Source organism: Falco punctatus, assembly GCF_963210335.1.
Source record: "Falco punctatus genome assembly, chromosome: 1".
NCBI classification, from domain to species: domain Eukaryota; kingdom Metazoa; phylum Chordata; class Aves; order Falconiformes; family Falconidae; genus Falco; species Falco punctatus.
The window spans coordinates 118780553-118798090 of record NC_137580.1 but is presented as its reverse complement, the minus strand read 5'-3'; the positions used below and the strand labels follow the sequence as shown (position 1 = coordinate 118798090).

Below are 17538 nucleotides of genomic sequence, written 5' to 3'. Positions count from 1 at the left end.
AAAAAAAATGGGCTGCAGGGATGAGCTCCAATCGGCGGTGTGGCTGGCAGGGTATCACGGGGGGGCTGCCGGGGGGGGCTGCCGGGGTCTCCTGCGCCCAGCCTGCTGTGCTCCACAGGAGGCTGGGCGCTGGGTGCCCCATGGCGGGGCTGGGGGCTGTAATCCCCCGGTGCCTGGCCTGGGGCTGGCTCCTTGTGCTCCCGCCGGTGCCCGGGGGTCTCGAAAGGAGGGCTGGCGTTGCTCCTTGTTGGCGCCAATTAACAACAATTAAACACCAGGCCAGGGCGTTAAAGCCCCGCTTTGTGCCAGGGCACGTGCTGGGGGTGGCCGGGGGCACCGCAGCCGCTCTCAGCCCCTCGTGCGGGGGGTGCAGCGCTGGGGGCACCCCCAGCTCCGGGGGCCCGGCGGGGACTACACATCCCATCGTCCCGCGGGGGGGAGGGGCCGGGCCGGGCCGGGTGAGCCGCGGCCTTCCGGGGGCGGGTGTCCGGCGTGCTGCCGGTGCGGGCTGGGGGGCTGCGGGGGCGGGCTCGGGGGGCTGGGGGTGAGGGGGCTGCGGGTTCGGGGGGCTGCGCGCTCGGCCCTGGGGGGCTGCGGGCTCGGGGTCTGGCGGGCGCTGGCGCGGGGCGCCGGGGTCAGGGGGCAGCGGGCGCCATGGCAACGGGATGCGCAGAGGCGGAGCCGGGGGGCGGTTGAGCGGTAAGTGGGGGGCTCCGCGCCTCCGGGCCGCGCACCCCTCGCCTCCAGCAGCGCTTTGCTTGTCCCAGGTCCCCGCGGGTGCCCCGGACCCAAGGGGGGGTGCGTGGGGGGGTTTCCCTCCCTCTGCCCCTGGCTGCTCCGCAGGCTCTGGGCTAAGCGGGACCCCCCGGGCTGTGCTGGGGTCGGGGGCGGCCGGAACCTTCACCCTCCCTGGTTCCCTGGGGGGGGTGTGATGTTCCCCCCGGGCTGCAGGAGCACGAAGCCGGTTTGGGGAGCGGGGGGGGGGGGTGTTTTTCAGACTCAAATGGAGCCTTGTTGAGAGGGGCTCGGGGGGTGGGCGCGGCGCGGAGCCAGCCTGGCAGGCTGCAGCCCCCCGAGCCGGAGAGGGACATCTCTGTGGGAGAGGTGCCTCCGGCCGTGGTGGCACATCGGGGAACCCTCCTCTCCCTTCAGGCAGGAGGTTGGTGTGGATGTGACCAGTGGTGCCGGGTCCCCCTGCAACGTGGAAGAAGAATCCGTAAACGGACGCTGATGGTGAGCGTGGCCCTGCGGTGCGGGGCTGGGAAATCCGGATCTGATGCTCTGGCAGCTCTGCCTGGAGGCAGAAGTGATCCCAAGGGCTGGAGGGTCCTGCCCAGCTGGCAGTCGGGAGGGGCTGTGCTCACCCGTGTCTCTGAAGTTGGAAATACCTTTGTAGTTCTGCATTTCACGTGTCATTTCCCAAACAGCACGGGCAGGAGGAGGGCCTCGCTGCTGTTTATGGGATGCTCTGGAGAAACCTGCCTCTGGCTTTAGTGTGTTTTGAGAAAGTCCAGGACAGACTTGCTTCATTTTCTAATGAGGGAATTTTTCTTTCTCCCCAGGCTACAAAACCCAAGAAAAGTTTAAGAGGTACGTACATATGCTGCAGGCTTTCCTTTTGCTGTCCGTAGGTGCTTCGATCTGCTGGGAATGCCTGGGGCAGGGCGGGGGGGGGGACACACTCTCAGGTGGCAGTCCCGGCTACTGAAATGTTTCATGATCCTTGTCTGAAAGCTGCAGATGGTTGAGTGCATCATCATGTCGTTCCTGAACCAGAGATTTTCACCTGCCTCTCACATCAAGCGGATTTGTTTATTGAGGTCCCACATTCCTTTCTTGTGGGCTTTCCCAAATTCAGGGGAGAATGTAAGCATTTGTTTCAGTTCTTCCCATCACCTTATCCCTGTTTGGAGGGATACTGTTTGGAGGCCTCTTGCAGCCCCTGATACTGAAGCAGTGCTTTTGGGGTTGCCCAGGGACTCGAGATCCTGCGGGGTGAGAGCTCACAGGTTAAGTGCTGCTTGTGGCCAGTGACTAACTGAATACAAAGCAGCTGGTTCATTTGATAAAGATACCCCATTTCTGGCTAAGTGAAGCTAAATTTTTTATCCACAAAATACTGATCAGGTCCTGGCAGTTCTCTCTAGACTGACAAGGAAGGCCTGATGCTGATGATGCTTAAGACCAAAACTTTATTCTAGCAGATTTCCAAAGAGCAAGCCATACTGAAACTGGGAGCTTTCCTATGCCTGCTTGGTGAGCTCACCTGCCTCAACAGCTTAATTTGTCTCATTTCAGGCTCCATCGATGATGTGCTTGGTGACCTCCTGGGCTATGATGGTAAAACGAACCTTCTTCTCAGCTGAAAGGGCAGCGTCCTTCTATTCTTACTCCCCTCCTGGGAGCAGGAGGTGCTGGTGCAACAGCCATTGATCTGCAAGGGGGCTCCAGCTGTGAGGAGGGGATGGAGCAGGGAGCAGGGCTTCTCGGAGTCAGAGGCCATTGAATAGGCTGGACATCAGCTTTTGGGGAGGCAAAGTGAAGTTCACCTCTGATTAAAAGCCTCTGTGGCCCCGGGGTAGACAGCAGATCCCCCTTTGGAGTGCCTAGGTCAGGAATATGCCCGTGTCCATCATCCTCATCTCTCCCTGTCTTGTTTCCAGATGAAACCTCTGTTAAATCTGCCAAAGCTTCCCAGCCGGCTGTGGGCAGCAGTAGGAGAGCCCAGGACACTGGCTTGCAGGCCAGAAAGAAGTGAGTGCCTTTCAGACACAGCCTCTCCTGTGAGAGATCTCACTTGAAGATCTCTTTGTCCTCCCCAAATCCTTCTGATCTGCCCCATCCTTGGCTTTTCCACCTCCCTCCCTGCCCCAACAGTGATTGCCTGGGAAGGCGAGTTATCTTCTGCGATGCCTTTGGGAACTGGGAGCCCAGAGCCCGAAGCTTTCCAGCAAGAGTTGGGTGTCTCCCAGCCCTGTACATCTTCTGTAAATCTGCTTTGTAACAGTTGCTTAAATAGAGCAGTCCCAGCACTGCTGTCCTTTATCCCAGTGCTATTTTAGCCTCATTTTCTGCGTTGTACGATGCGGCTGGTGTGGCAGCCCTGTGTGGTCTCCTCTGCCTCCCGCTGCCTGGCCTGGCTTGGCTGTCCCTGGACACACTGGCCGAGCTCACGTGTGGTGCTGCTAACCCCCGGGCTTGTGTCATAGGTCCATTTTAGAAGATGATTTCTTCGACAGACTCCCTGCGAAGGACATAAATTCTGCAGAGGTGAGTCCAAGGTTCAGGAAAGAGCCTGGGAGTCCCGAGGGCTGGGGCTGAGCCGGGCCAAGGTTGCGGCGGTATCACCCCGGCCAGGTCAGCAGTGGCATGCCAGCGATGAGCTGTGATGTCTGGCTGAAGAGGTAACCCCTCTCCAGCATCCCAGTGGGGTGGGGAAGACAGGACAGGGCGGGGGTGGTGGTGGAAGAAGGGCTTCCTGGTGCCTTGGGTGAGATGGAGCAAAGCTGGGGGGCATGTGCTGCTGCAGCCCAGCCTTCCTGCGTGCACTTTGGGTAAAGTGTTGTAGGAAGGACCTTCACCCAGAGCAACGGCATTGGGTTTTCCTGATGCTTCTCCTAAAGGCAGCAGGATCTCAGCAAAGGAATTGGGGCACAGGGGGTTTCCAGAGAGGAGGACACCAGGAGGAGTTGGGCATGTATTCTTCTATCTCATAAAACGGATATCAAGGGATATGGGGTAAGGGGTGAGGAGTTTCCAAAAATCTCTTCCCCTCTGATGTCTCCCCTCCCTGGCATGCAGGGATCCAGTGTCTCCGACACAGACCCACAAGCTGTGCTGCAGACCCTGAAGGCAAGTCCTTAAATCCCCTCCATCTCCATCCATCCCCTCCATCTCCATCCATCCCCTCCATCTCCATCCATCCCCTCCATCTCCATCCATCCCCTCCATCTCCATCCATCCCCTCCATCTCCATCCATCCCCTCCATCTCCGCCCCAGCGCGCTGCCATGGCCTCCAGCACCAGCCTCCGAAGGGAGAAGCAGCTCTCACCCTGCTCCCCATCCTTGTCCTCTTGCTTTCCAGGATATGGATGACATGGAAGCTGATCTCCTGGGAATCCCGAAACCCAGTTCTGGGCCAGGGAAGGCAACTGTGAAAGGTCCTGGGAAATGTGACTCCTTGGGAGGAGGAGTAAAAAACACAGGGAAGCTGGTAGCTCCTGAGGAAGGTAAAAAGGAGATTCTGCTATTCTTTTCACACCCTGATTGTAAACGAGCAGGGATATTTTCCTATCCTTATCTGGGATACGGAGCAAAAAGTGGATTTGTTCCCTAAAATGCTTTTCCTGGTTGCTTTTTGCGGGAGTGTTATTCTGGCCATGTGTTATCCCTTAGGAGATCCCTGGACGTCACTCACACCAGCAGCCGCTGCCACCTCCCACCAAACACCACTCGGCTGTTCCCTGGGGCGGTGCAAAGTGTTTCTGGTGGGGAGCCCCCTGCTCTGGGGGCAAGGAGAGCCAGAGGAGCTGCATTTCAGATCTGCCAGCCCCTAAAGTGCCCTGATCTTCCCCTGGCCCTTTTCTCCTCTGCTTGCAAGGAGACCCCTCCGGAGAGATGTGCACCTGGCGGGGCTGTGGGGGGGTCTGTCCATCACAGCGGGTGCTTTTAGGGGGCTGCCACCCAAAAAGCGACCCTTAGCTAGGGTGGGACCGGGGCATTTCTGCAGTACCTTGTCTCTGAGAGCCGTGGCCTCTCTTTCTAGGAGAGAAAGTGCCTGCGATGGAAAAGAAGGCGCTCTCATCCCCTGCCGCTCCCCGACACAACAAGAAATTTAACTTTGAAGGTGGGATCTCTCTTCACGCGGCTGCGGGGGGGCACTGGGGGCTCTGCCCGTGCTCTTTGCCTCGTCGGTTAGCTGGAGGCTTGACTGGTTAATAAGATACGGAGTCCTTCACCCCTATGATGCTAGTGCAAATGTAATCCTTCAGAGGTGACCAAAGGGAAAAAAACCTCTGCATTCGAGGCCCTCCCCAGGACAGGACTGGGGGGTGATTCCTGGGGGCATTTGCATTTTTATATGTGCTTTGGTTTTTAATGATTGTAACACTTGGGAGCCCCTGTGTCAGGGGGGATTCTGTCCAGCTTCTGAACAGGGGAGTGGTTTCCTGGCACAGCTGAAATCTGGTTCTCAAAGCCTGTGCTTTAACAAAGATCAGGATCTGTTAAAATCTGTTAAAAAAAAAAACAACCCTAATGGGCTTTAGGTGATTTAGGTGGCCTTTCTCCCCTTTTTCTTTGCCTAAGCTGTGTTCAGGCATTAAAGCACCCAAATTTTTGAGTTATTTTCTTCCGGGAGGATGAAAACGTGGAAAAACTGAACGGAAATCTAAGTCTTTGAGTGTTTGAAGTTCAGGGAGACTCAAGGGTATCCCAGGTCCGTGCAGGACCCGCGCTCATGGCTTTGGGCAGATACACTCTGCTGTCCCCACGTGCACGTTGTGGGGAACAGTGGCTGGCGTAGTGCAGAACTCTTCTTCTAAATAACGTTGCGTTTGTTTGTTTGTTTTGTTATTCTCTTTTCCTGTACCTGCTGGGTAATTCCCAGATTTAGATGATCCTTTGGCAGGACTTTTGTCTGACGAGGAGCAGGATGCTCCCAAGAAACCAGCTCCAACAGGCGCTAAAAGCAGCTCTGAGGAAAAACCAGAACAGAGCAAAGAGAAAGGTAAGTGGGGTTGCTCAGTGCATCCTCTTTGTATTACATAAATCAGCAGCATGGATTAGTCTGTGTGAGATCCAAAATGATTACATTGAAAGCCACCTAGTCCTACCTCTTATTAGCCAGTAACGTAATTTATAGAGCAGCTTGGTAACAGGGTTAATTGTGCCACAGCTCACCAAGTGCTTGATACTTGCAGTGCGCCGCAGATTATGGAGCTGAGCTTTCCTTTCCAGGAATGGAGGCTCTGATCTTACCTTTGACCTCATCCAGCCCGTTCTGCACGCATTGCCAACTGAGAACAAATTTTCTGGGTCAGGATTTGCGTGTCTGAGAGCAGCACCAGTCCGTGCCACACCACAACTGGGGCACCTCTGGGTGGGATCCAGCTGTGGCTGTGTTACAGGCACTTGTCCCTCTTGTTCCTGCAGCAGGGATGCTAATGGGTCTGAGGGTCCCCTAAAATCACCTTTCACCCTGATAAATCTACTCTGGATGCAAGTAGCAGCTGGTGGGTTAGGGCAAGGTCTAAGGTGTGTTGGTAGAGAGGGACTTTAGGCAAAAGGGGACAGGAATTATCTGACTGGAAACTTTCAAAGCTAAAGAAGCTCCTGGCGTTATCCAGAGCTGGAAACCCCAGTGTCAGTGGCACCCAGCAGTGTCCCAGCAGTGGATGCATGGTTGCAGACCAGGCAGTAGTGCATTGCCGCTGTGTTACTTGCTGTGAGATCTGTTCGCTGATCTTAAAAATTACTTTTTAAATGGTCCTGAGAGATAAGAGCAGGCAGGGATGCTTTGATCTCCTGTTTAAAAAAAAAAAAAAAAAAAAAAAAGCCCTGATCAAACCTTTACCATGTGTGATCCCATCCACAGAGCCACCTCCACCCCAGATGCCCCTGCACACCGTGGCCCCGGTCCAGAGGAGGGCTGAGCTCACTTTTGAAGATACTGATGACGACCTGATGCATGCGCTGGGACTTGGCAGTGGCTCAAAAGGAGCTGAGAAGCAGGGAAAGAAGGCAGAAAAGTAAGGGCAATGAAGAGGCAGTGAGAGTAAAGCAGGGGATGGCTTGTGCGTTGGGATGGTGCCAGCATGCTGTGTGGGGGGGATGCTGGAGCTTCTGCCTGTGGGTCCCAGAAAGGGGCAAGAGCAGCCTCGTTTCACAGAGAAGAGCCAGAGCACCCTGGCAAGGCTGTGTGACAAGAAACAGCCCTGCCTCCCAGGGAAACCTATCTGCCACTGTGTCACCAACAGAGAGGTGCTCCGGCCAGCCCGCTCCAAGCTGGATGAGTTGCTGGGACGAAATTCCGTGGCCAAAATCCTGGAACAGCCAGGCACAGGAGAACGCAGAGAGTTCAAACTGGATAAGAAGTACCAAAAGCAGCCAGGTGAGCGTGGCCAGGGATGCTGGGAAGGTCTGCAGAGGTGATGGCGTTGGTTGGGAGGGCGAGATTGATTTCTAAGGTCCTTGAAGGGGAAATACCCTTTCTGTAGTGGTCAGCAGGGTGGCTAATGGGCTCCCAGTCAGCTCTGGGGCAAAGGTGACTGATGCAAAAGTGTTGTACCCTGCCTTCGAGGCAGCCTGGGGGCATTTGCACAGCAGCTGTAACTCAGTTGCCTTTGGACATGGACTGATTCTCAGCAAAGCAACTTTTCCCAGCCACGTGGAGGAGACACGTTGCTCGCAGGTTTCCAGGGAAGATGTTTCCAGCTGTGTCTTCCCAGAGGCAGCAATCGCAGTGGGAATTGCAGGGGAGGAGGAGGAGGGCTGGTGTCTTTGCAAACAGCCGCTCCTCTAGGCGCTGACTCAAAGCTGCTTGTCTGAACAGAGAAGGAAGACGGCTGGGACAAGGAGGATTTTGTCTTTGGAGCGTACCAGCCGACGGTGGCCTCCATGCCCAAGGGCCAGCCGGCGAGGAGGCAGCCTGTGAGGTATTGTGCTCTGCGTGTGGAGCTCCAGCCAGCAGCCACGCTGCCCCCGCGGCAGAGCGGGCAGGGTCCCCGGGCAGGGTCCCCGGGCAGGGTCCCCGGGCAGGGTCCCCGGGCAGGGTCCCTGGGCAGGGTCCCCGGGCAGGGTCCCCGGGGTCCTCTCACAGGCACGTATGTGACTGCTTCTCCTTGCAGCAGGTTTCCAGCCGAGAACAGCAGCGAACCAAAACCAGAACCCCGCTCCAAATCTCCTCCTTCAGCCAGGCACAGCCCTGTGCGGAGCAGCCGGACTCGAGGTGACTGGCTGGGCTTGAAAGATGAGGATTTTATGGATTCGAAGCCAACATCTGCAGCAAAAGCCAATCCTGCAGTGAGCTACCCCAGCCCTGGCACAGCCCAGCAGCCCGGCCCCACCAGCCAGCTCCCGGCTGCAGAGGCAGCGCTGGCTAAACCTGACCCGCTGGAGGAAGACAACTGGCTGAGCGCTGCCTTGTCTCGCAAGAAAGCCCAAGCACAGGCGAAGGCTCAGGAGCAAAGTGCCAAGCCCTTGGAGTCCCCAGAAGGAGGGCTGGATCCCCACGCTCCTGTCAGGTAAAAGCACAGCTGGTGGCCACGGGGCTCCCATCATGCAGCTGCTCCAACAGGACATCTCAGAAATCCTCTGCTCGGATTTAAGAAATCCATTTTAAGTGCTCTCTTGCCTCGGGTTGGGTTAATAACGCAGAGGTTTCTCCCACTGGTGCAGCCTGCAGGGCCATCGCACCTCTGGGCTCTCCTTCTAGTCATGGCTGAGATTGCACGTGCTGCCCCAGGTCCTGTGGGATTGTCCTGGATCAGCATACCCCCAGGAGCTCCACGCATGCTCCTCATTCCTGCCTTCTTTCCCCTTCGTTCCTCCTAGTTCCAGGAAAACCACCTCCTCCAGCTGAGTTGGCACAGACAGGTTCAGGCTTGTGCCATTGGGATGGGACTCAGAAGCGAATTGCAGAGAAGCAGCCGCATGTGTCGTGGGCAGGGGCATGTTGCCCAGGGGAAGGGGGTGGATGCAGCAAGGAGGAACTGGTGTTCCTCCAGAGATGGAGGTTCTGAGGTGTCTTTGCTCCCTCTGAAGCCAACAGGTTGAATCCTGCCGCAGCTGAGTGGGATAGGTTTTCACCTGCAAGGCAGGAACTGGTGTTGAGGGAAAGGATCTTGTCTTTCCTTGCCTCCTGGGCTCTCCCCCATGGGGTGTTTTTTGCTTGCAGCCAGCCAGCCAGCCCCACAGGAGCACCGCAGCAGGCAGCTGTCCCGCAGGACCAGGCAGCGAGTGCAGATGGCTCCAGGTGAGGCCTCCTTCACCTTTCAGACACCTCCACAAGGGAGAATTCCTGTGGGAAGCGGCTGCATGTGTAGGTGGGGGAGCGGGGAGGGCTGGTAGCCAGCCGTGACCACTTTGGTCTGGGACCTGTGTAACCGGGAAGGAAGGCAGCGCTGAAGGATCGTCGGGCCCTTGCCTGTTCGATCGCAGTGCGACAGCCAAGCTTTAAACTTGCAAAAATGCCAAGCGGGATAATGTCTGCGTGCCTCTCCCTGCGCTGTGACACTGCTGTGCGTCACTTGTGTCTCTGTGCCCACGCAGGCAGCCGGTCCCCTGGCTCAGCACCACGAAACAAGCCTCGGTTCAACCATCGGATCCTGCGAAGGGGCATCCCTCCAGAAATGCCGGTGCCTTGGGTGCGTTTCCTGTGGTTGTACGGTTCGGGCAGCAGAGATTTGTACAGTTTGGTATGCGGAGAAGGGTCTCCCTGCCCTGAAAAAAACCCAAAACCAACCCCCCCAAAAAAGGCAGGAACCACAGCACTTCCCTTGGCCACATGAATGCTGCCCAGGCTTTGACCAGCCATTGTCGGAGCAGGTTGCTGAGCTGCAGGATCCCACCATCCCCATGTCAGCTGGTGTGCTGGGGCACACTGAGCTCCGCAGTGCTGCCTTTGGGGTTTCGGAAGGCTGTGAGGGACTCGCTTTGCCGGAGCAATGGGTGTGCATAAGTTCACGCTGCCCCATCTGTCTTCCCTTTGCTGCCCCCACACTTGTCCCACCAGTGCTATGTGCTGGAAAGACCCCCTTCTGCTCTGGGCTGTGGCTGTGCGCCGGTTCAGAGGCCGCTGGAAGTGGCTTAGGGGACCCAGTCTCCTCCCTAGGTGATGGAGATGGAGGAGGAGCTGTGCTTTGTCCCTTGATTTACTCTGCAGAGCAGAGTCCCACCGTTGTGTGTGGAGTGGGGATGCAGACACGGACAAGCCTGTCTGACCCTCTGCCCCCATTGCCAGCTCCCAGAGCGGAGCGCGACCCTCATCGCTGTGCCCAGGAGACCCAGGCCCTCATCCTGCTGGGAGGGGATGGTTCCCATTGCTATATTCAAATCATGGACTTGTCCAATTTTCAGCCTCTACAGGCTCATTCCCAGGAAAGCAGGAGGCACCAGGCCCTGCCCCGCTCACTCAGGTAGGTGTGCTGGGTCCGTGCCCCGAGCGGTGCAGGATCAGGGCAGCGATCGCGAGCCCTCCGCTGCCGACTCGCCGCCATCCCGCTCTGTCCGTGCTCCCTCAGCCTGAGGTAGGATGTGCCCCACTTTGCATCTCTGGGAAGCTGTGTCCATGGAGGCAAAGAGTTTGGAGCTCCCTGAGGTGCCACAAGTTGCGTTTGTCAGGCCAAAGCATGGGTGCTATGGATGCTTTGTAAATCATGTGTGTTTATAGCCCTGCATGGCCTGAGCAGCATTTACACAGTTCCCCAGGCATATATACATATTATATTAACTAGACAACAGAGGCTCCAGGTGATAAAGGACTTTTTCTTCAGTTGATTTTCCCCAGTATAGTGTTGAAGATGCTCTGAGATTATTTCTAGACAACTGAAGGAGAATTGAAGCCTTTCACAGAGAAGGCAGCTCTTGCTTGGTCTTTGAAGCCTCTCCTTCTCATGCAGCTGGGCTCCTCGCCCTGCCCTGGTGGTGGGACACATGTTGTCTCCCAGAGGGCTTGTGGTCTCAGCCTTGATTCTGCCCCCAGAGAAGGAAGAGCGCAGCATGCTTGTGTCTGGGGTGGGGGCTGCCGAGTGTCACCTGGGGAGAAGGGACCCACGCCAGCACGGGGATTGGGCTGGGGAGGGGGTGGGGGTGGTACTGCAGTAGGCTGGAGATGGATCGCCGTTTCCAGGCTAGGAGGAGATGTTCTCCCCAGGGCTTTACCTCCCTGAGAGCATCCCTGTGTCTCCGCAGGTTCCTGCACCCAGGGCACATGTCCAGGCTGCCCCGCAGCTGCAGGTAAGGCAGGTGCCTTCTTTTGGAGGCTGATGGCCGCACCACAAAGCCACTGATCCTGAAGGGCCTCGATCTTCTCTCTCCATCCTTGTAGGCAGAGTTCTCAGCCCCGGGCTTGCAGCATGAGACGAGGCAGGGGGCTCCCGCAGCCCAGCTCCATGAGGATGCATCAGGCTGCCAGGCAGCGCTGCTGAGCGCCCAGGCCCGTGTGGCAGAGCTGGAGAGCCAGGTGAGCCCCATTGCCTGCTGAATGGGGGACCACGGGTGACCCAGAGGGAGGAGAAGGAGCCATATCCTGTCCCAATAGCATCAGGGTGACAGGGGAGAGAGGTGAAACCTCCCTGTCCAGAGACGCCTATGGCCACCAAGTGCTGCTGTGGGAGTTCTGTCCCCAGGGCAGCACAAGGACTTTCTCTCCGGGTGCCTGGCAGGTCCGAATGCTGGAGCTGGAGCGGACACAGCACAAACTGTTGCTGGAAAATCTCCAGCAGCGGCACCAGGAGGAACTGAATCTCCTTGAGAGCACCCACAGGTACCAGCCTCTCACCTGTGCTTCCCTCCTCGCCTACAGCTCTGTCTCTCCTGGGGTGGGAGTGCTGGGATGCTTCCCAAATCCGCCCCTGGGGCAGGTGGGCGCAGAGCCATGTCGATGTGGACGTGGTGGGGGCAGAGAGCAGCCCCACAGGTGAGCCAACATGGGAGTCCACTCTCACCACCACTGTCCCCTGGGTGACAAGGAGGAGGGGCTGGTCCCATTGCCAGCGCACCCCCAACCAGGCAGCACACTGGGCAGTAGCAGGAGGGTTCAAGGCTCAGGTCTGCGTGTTTCGCCATGCACACAGCAACACTGATCTGCTCGCAAACCCCTGTGTGCGCTCTGCGGGGGGGGGGGGGGAGTGCTGGGTATTGCTGTGGAAGCAACACTTCTTCCTGGCTGTGACCTCTCGGGGCAGGAACCAGGTGAAGGTGGTGGAGGACACCTACGGGCAGCGGGAGGAGAGGCTGCGGCTGGAGAAGGAGCAGCTGATGGCTCAGCTCCTGCTGCAGAGCCAGGATGCGGAGCGGGCACGGGCAGAGCTGCTGGCGCAGCACCAGCAGCGCCTGGCCACGCTGGAGCAGCAGAACAAGCTGGAGATGGAGCGTCTGCAAGAGCTGCAGAGGTGAGAGTGGCACAAGTGGCACACACGTGTGGCTGGTACCCACAGTCTCAGCGAAGGAACCAGGGAGTGGTTTGGGGACATGGTGAAAGGAGAAACCAGACTCCAGAAGCACTGGGTTGTGGGCAGCTTGGTGCCTTTTGGAACGGGGATTTGCTTTGTAGGTGGACACAGGGAGATCTGACTGGAGACGTGGTTTCAGAGTGAATGCATTGTATTTTGAAAGATGCTGAACCCAATGTTTTATCTTCCCCCAAATCTCTTTTATTCAGGTCAGTGAGTTCAGTGAGTCACTGATGTCCACATAGTTTGGGTCAATGACAAATCAGTTTTTGGTAGAGGAGCTCATAACCCCAAGATTGGGCCCATCCCAAATGTGGATGCCTGTCGGTGGAATGCCCCAGGACAGACCCCCATGCCAGCTCAGCTCCTGGCACCTGATTCTCAGCCCCACAACCAAGCCTCTCCCACAGTGCCCATCATGGGGAGCACTGGTTTGTGCCAGCCTGTGGCAGGCTCCTTCCCCGTGTCCCGCAGGGTGTCTGTCCAGGAGATGCGCAAAGACCACGAAGAGCAGCTCCAGCGGCTGAAGCGGCTGAAAGACCAGGAGATCGATGCAGTGACCAGCGCCACATCGTACACCAGGTACTGACAGTTGTGTTCCCACATTGGTCCCTGGCCACAGCATTCCCTGTCCTACACAAACCAGGCTTGGACCATGGCAACAGGGGCCATCCCCTCTCCCACCCACTGCCTGCGGGGATGCTGAGCTGTGTAATACCCGTCAGTGCCCCCCGGAAGCAGGAGCTGCATCTTCCTACTGCTCTGCTGTGACCCAGAGAGGTTCAGGGCAGGGCTGCCTGGCCTTTGGGCCACCAAATATCCCCCTCTCCATTGCGGTGAGATGAAGTGTGTCCCACAGGGGTGACCCTCCCCTCGCTTCTCTCTGCAGGTCTCTGAATGGCATCATCGAGTGGATGGAGAAGTTCTCCAGCAACTTGCATGACCTCTCGCGAAAGGTGGAGGCCACACACCACACCACCTCCCAGGAGCTGGCCATGGGGGTACGGCAGCAGGACGAGCAGCTCAAGGGTATGTCTGCTGTTCCTCTGTGCCGGAACGGCTGCGGGGTCTCCACCGGAGCTGGGGGTACCCAGAAAACAAGGAGAAGTTGCTCTGAGTCAGCCAGAGGCTGGGAGCTGAGGCTGGCAAAGCCTTGCCTGCCTTGGTCACTGGACATCTCGGGGTCTTCCCTTTACAAAGCAGTGTCCTGGGGATGTGCCAGGGGTGATGAGCACAAACACACACAGTTTTTCTGTGAACTTGGTGTGGATAGAAGGGAAGAACTTCCCGCCTCATGCTGCTCGTGCCTCTCCCCAAGTGCTCCAGGACAGGCTATCGCAGCAGCAGAGGGACATGGAGGAGGAGCGGAGCCGACTCCAGGAGGTGATCGCTAAAATGGAGGCCAGGCTGAGTGAGCAGTCTCGGCTGCTGGAGCAGGTGAGCCCACACTGTGTCCTCTGCCCGGGTCGGCCCTCCTGTCTGGGTATGGGGTATGTGTCTCACCAACTGGAGGTTCCTGGCCTGGAGGTTGTGAATAGCATCTGTCTCCTCTGTGTCTGAACGCAGGAGCGATGGAGGGCAACGGCAGAGCAATCCAAAGTGGAATCACTGCAGCACTCACTGGGGGAGCAGCGGCGAGTCATGACCCAGCAGCTGTCCATGGAGCGAGCAGAGCTGGAGAGGGCGAAGGTGAGGTGGGGCAGACATCTCCAGGGCTGCACTGCATTGTGTGGTGGAGGCAAGAGCTGGGTGCTGGGCTGCAGCATCCTTCTGCAGCTCTCTGCCTCCTCAGCCTCACACAGGGGGAATCGCAGTCAGGCCAGCCCTCTGGCTCACGGATGCAGGAGGCCGCGGTGTGTGCGCATGGCACGTGCTGGTTCTTGAGGAACACGGGACCAGAGCTCACGGTGACAGGGTTCACACCAGGCACCATGGGCTTGAACCAGCCCCTAGATGTTGCGCGGCAGAGATGGGTTAAAGGAGAAAAATCCTGTGGCGAATGGGACTTAGTGCTTCTTCTCTCCCTCTCTGGCAACGCTCCCCAGAGTGCTCTGCTGGAAGAGCAGAAGTCCGTGATGCAGAAGTGCTCGCAGGAGCAACGGAAGCTGGCAGCCGAGTGGGCTGAATTTCACACCCAGCAGCAGCTGAGGAAGGAGCAGATGGAGCGCAACATGGACCGAGCCCTGAAGATGGACTCACAGAGAGAGGGCACCATCATGAGCCTGGCCAAGGTACCACAGTAGAGCCCCTCTCCGTGGCCTCCAGCACCACCTGGCAGCTCACGGATGGGTCCTGCCCACCGGGGAGATGTTCAGCCCTGCCTTCAGGTGTTTAAAACAAGTTTTAAGAGACATCACTGCGGTGGTGAGAATCGGGCTGTTCCAGGAGCAGCCTCCACCAGCCTGTTTTAGATGTTGACTGAAGCATCAGTCACCTCTGTCTCTCCCCTTTGCCTGTGAGGAGTTTGGGCAGCCAGACCAGGCACAGCCGCCTCCATTGTAAGTCTGGTGAGAGGAAACCCCCATGGTGGGTTAAACAGAACCTCCCCATGCCATGGGGACATGTTTGGAGCCAGTTCTCCCCCCTGGAGCTGTCCAGAGGAGATATGTGGCACAGACTGTGGCAGGGCTGCATTTCTGAGGGCTACCAGGGTGGAAAATAACCATTCAGGCTGGGTGTTTCCACTGCTGACAAACTGCCAAGCCTTGAGCATGTTTTAGAGTGTGTAGCATGGGTGAGGGGCTCCGTCCTTTCTGGGGAAGGAGTGTGTGTGTGTGTGTGTGCGCCTGTACAATCCCAGCTCTGCCAACCCTGGTGCCCAAGGGTGGGTGGATGAGAGCATTGGTTGGGTACCTGGTGGTGTTGCTCTGCACCCCAAACTGGCAAACACAAGAAGGAAAACAGGAGCAGATCTCTCCCATCACTTGGGGGGACATGAGATAGTGTCCAGGATAGGGCAGGTAGTGCATTGATTTTCCCCATGCCCATCCTAGGAGCAGGCAGAGCTGAAGATCTGGAGCCATGAGCTGAAAACCAGGGAGGAGCAGCTGGTGAGGGACAGGGAGCTGCTGGACAAGTCCTGGCAGGAGCTGAGGCTGGAGAAGGAGAAGGTGAACAGGGCCACACTGCGCATCCAGCAGCAGGAGGAGGAGATTAAAAGCACGACCAAGGTAAGTGAAGCATCTGCGCTGCAATTCACAGCTGGGGTTTCACATCCCTCCCTGAGTGCTGAATCCCAGCGCTGTCCTGGGAGGGGAACAGGGGGTGCACAAAGGAGCCCTGCCCCAGGGCAGCGAGGGTCCCTGTCCCCAGCCTCCTCAGCTGCTCTGCCTTGCAGCTCTCATCCCAGAAGTACAAGGAAGGGGAGCAAGCCCTGCAAGAGGCGTGCAGGATAGAGTCCGAGCACCAGAGGAGGCTGCAGGTCATGGAGCAGCAGCTGGAGCAGCTGAAGCAGCAGGAACAGCGTCTTCACGAGGCAAATACTCCCTTGCCTTTCCTTCTTGGCCTGGGGCCGCTGTGCCAAGGGCCTGAACCTTTGCCAACAGTTTCTCTCTCTTTCTCCCGGGGATGGGGCAGGAGCGGCTGAGCATGGCTCGCCAGAGGAGACAGCTCGAACAGATACGTGAGGAACTGCCCACCAACTCTGCGATGCTGCTGAACACAAACCAGGGCCTCAGTGCCCCTAGGAGAGGCCTCTCCAGCACACCGTGTAAGGCTTCCTGCACGCTGCTGGGGGAGGGGGGGGACGGGACATGCTGGGGGCCAGTTGCACTTGTACTCCACTTCTCAGGAGGCTTGGGATGTTCCTGGGGGCTCATCACACACTCAGATGTGAGTTGGCCTCCTCACATCCTCTGAAGGAGCTCAGCAGAGACCTCTGAGCCAGGGCAGTGCCAGGAGGGGGCAGAGGGGGCAGGAAGGGAGAGGCAGGTGGATTAAAGGCCGTTTGCAGTGGGAGGTTGGGGAGGACCCTGCTGCAGGGACATGCAGGCAGCAAAAAAAGGGACACTTGTCCGTCTGCTGTTCCTCTAACGGCAGCGGTACCACACGGTTGGGCTCTTGTTCCAGGTTTTCCACTTCCCACCAGCGCGCTCCCTTGGCATGGCCCAGGGGGTAGCAGGGACACTGGGGCTGGCCCCACCGAGCTCTACGCCACATTGTTGCTGCTGAAGCACAGGGCCCAGCAGGTGAGGTGGTGGGAAACCAGGGCTGGAAAGGGCTTCAGACCAGCTGGGTGGGAGCAGGGCTGGGTGAAGCCTGGGTTGAGCCTGACGGCCACAGGGTGGGTGTGAGATCGTTGCTGGGCTGGGTGGGCTCGCAGAAGCCGTGGGCACCTAGAAGAGCGATACCAGCAGCAAGGGTTGGTGCGTCCTCACGGCTTGTTTCAGGCTGGTTGATAACATCCTTGGCTTGATGGCGTTGCCCCATCCCTGGGTGGCAGAAGCCAGCTCTGCTGGGCTCTGGCTTCATGATGTCCCCATCCTCAGCCCCCTGCTTCCCTGCTGGGTCCTTCCCCAGGCAGGGATGCTCTTTGAGCCTTCCTCTGTGGGCCTCACTCGGTGTGAGGTTATGGGCTCTGTGGGGAGCCCATACACCCCGGGGGCTACCACAGATGGGTACCTGCCCGCTGCTCGCCGCACGGAGGAGGGTTTGGGATACTCCCATCACTCGTGAGCAGCACCCTGGCCTGTGACCCCATTTCTGTGGCACTCTGATATCCGTGCCATCTATCCCTCTCTTAGGACCATGATTTCTTAGAGAAGGAGCAGTTCTTCCTGGACACCCTGAAGAAAGCAACCTACAACACTTCATCTCTGTCAGGCTGAGGAGGTGGCATCCCCACGCACCCCAAGGGATGGCTGTGCCTGTCCCCGCAGGAGGCTGCTGTGGAGGAAAACAAACAATAAATAATCCCAGTTCTCTGCTGAGGAAGTGTCCTCTTTAAAAGCAACCTTGGAGTGTTCAGAGCGTGAAATCCATCCCTGGGCTGGGAAGTCTGGCCTCCATCCCTCAGGGCCAGTGTCCCTGGCCACCTGGCAGGCACTGCTGGGAGGCAGTGGCCACCGTGGGGGTGGGTTCGGTTGCCACGCTGCTGGCTCCTGGACAGGCAGCTGCCTGCCACTGGGCTGTGGCATCAGGGGCTCGTGGGGGTTTGGCCAAGCTGCAAGGCCGGGCAAGGCAGAGCTGTCACAGCGCAGCCCTGGGGTTGTGCTGATGTTCCCCAGCATCCAGAGTGTTTCACAGCTCACAGGCAACTCCAGCTTTTCCTTTTTGGGCCTTTTTCTGAAGAAAGCTGGCTGTCGTGCTGGGCTCCACCTGTCCTCCCCGCCGCCCCAGGGTGACAGCGGGGCCAGGGTGACAGCA

At 58.0% G+C, this 17538-nt stretch overlaps 1 protein-coding gene across 2 annotated transcripts; it reads left to right on the top strand.

Moving 5' to 3' along the window:
• Positions 1 to 564: 564 nt before the first annotated feature.
• On the top strand, positions 565 to 17100 carry LOC308061672 (fas-binding factor 1 homolog). Of its 2 annotated transcripts, none has more exons than XM_080381988.1 (31): positions 565 to 699; positions 1153 to 1233; positions 1563 to 1590; positions 2299 to 2340; positions 2664 to 2754; positions 3210 to 3270; positions 3802 to 3852; positions 4086 to 4230; positions 4767 to 4847; positions 5610 to 5729; positions 6597 to 6750; positions 6979 to 7112; positions 7554 to 7656; positions 7852 to 8244; positions 8898 to 8975; positions 9272 to 9366; positions 10079 to 10137; positions 10913 to 10957; positions 11049 to 11183; positions 11386 to 11486; positions 11908 to 12114; positions 12649 to 12756; positions 13064 to 13203; positions 13493 to 13611; positions 13741 to 13863; positions 14220 to 14405; positions 15168 to 15344; positions 15512 to 15649; positions 15751 to 15883; positions 16243 to 16361; positions 16917 to 17100. In XM_080381988.1, the coding sequence occupies exons 2-31, from the start codon at positions 1231 to 1233 to the stop codon at positions 16998 to 17000; spliced, it is 3453 nt and encodes a 1150-aa protein (XP_080238114.1). In that variant the 5' UTR covers positions 565 to 699; positions 1153 to 1230; the 3' UTR covers positions 17001 to 17100. The 2 variants fall into 2 exon arrangements, with proteins under 2 accessions (XP_080238114.1, XP_080238113.1); XM_080381987.1 differs by having other exon boundaries at positions 7849 to 8244.
• Positions 17101 to 17538: the final 438 nt, after the last annotated feature.

Bases quoted from the DNA above. Each gene is read 5' to 3' on its own strand.
- LOC308061672 (XM_080381987.1), top strand. The intron at 4,848-5,609 runs GTGGGATCTCTC...GGTAATTCCCAG, and splicing joins CAAGAAATTTAACTTTGAAG to ATTTAGATGATCCTTTGGCA. The intron at 8,976-9,271 runs GTGAGGCCTCCT...GTGCCCACGCAG, and splicing joins GCGAGTGCAGATGGCTCCAG to GCAGCCGGTCCCCTGGCTCA.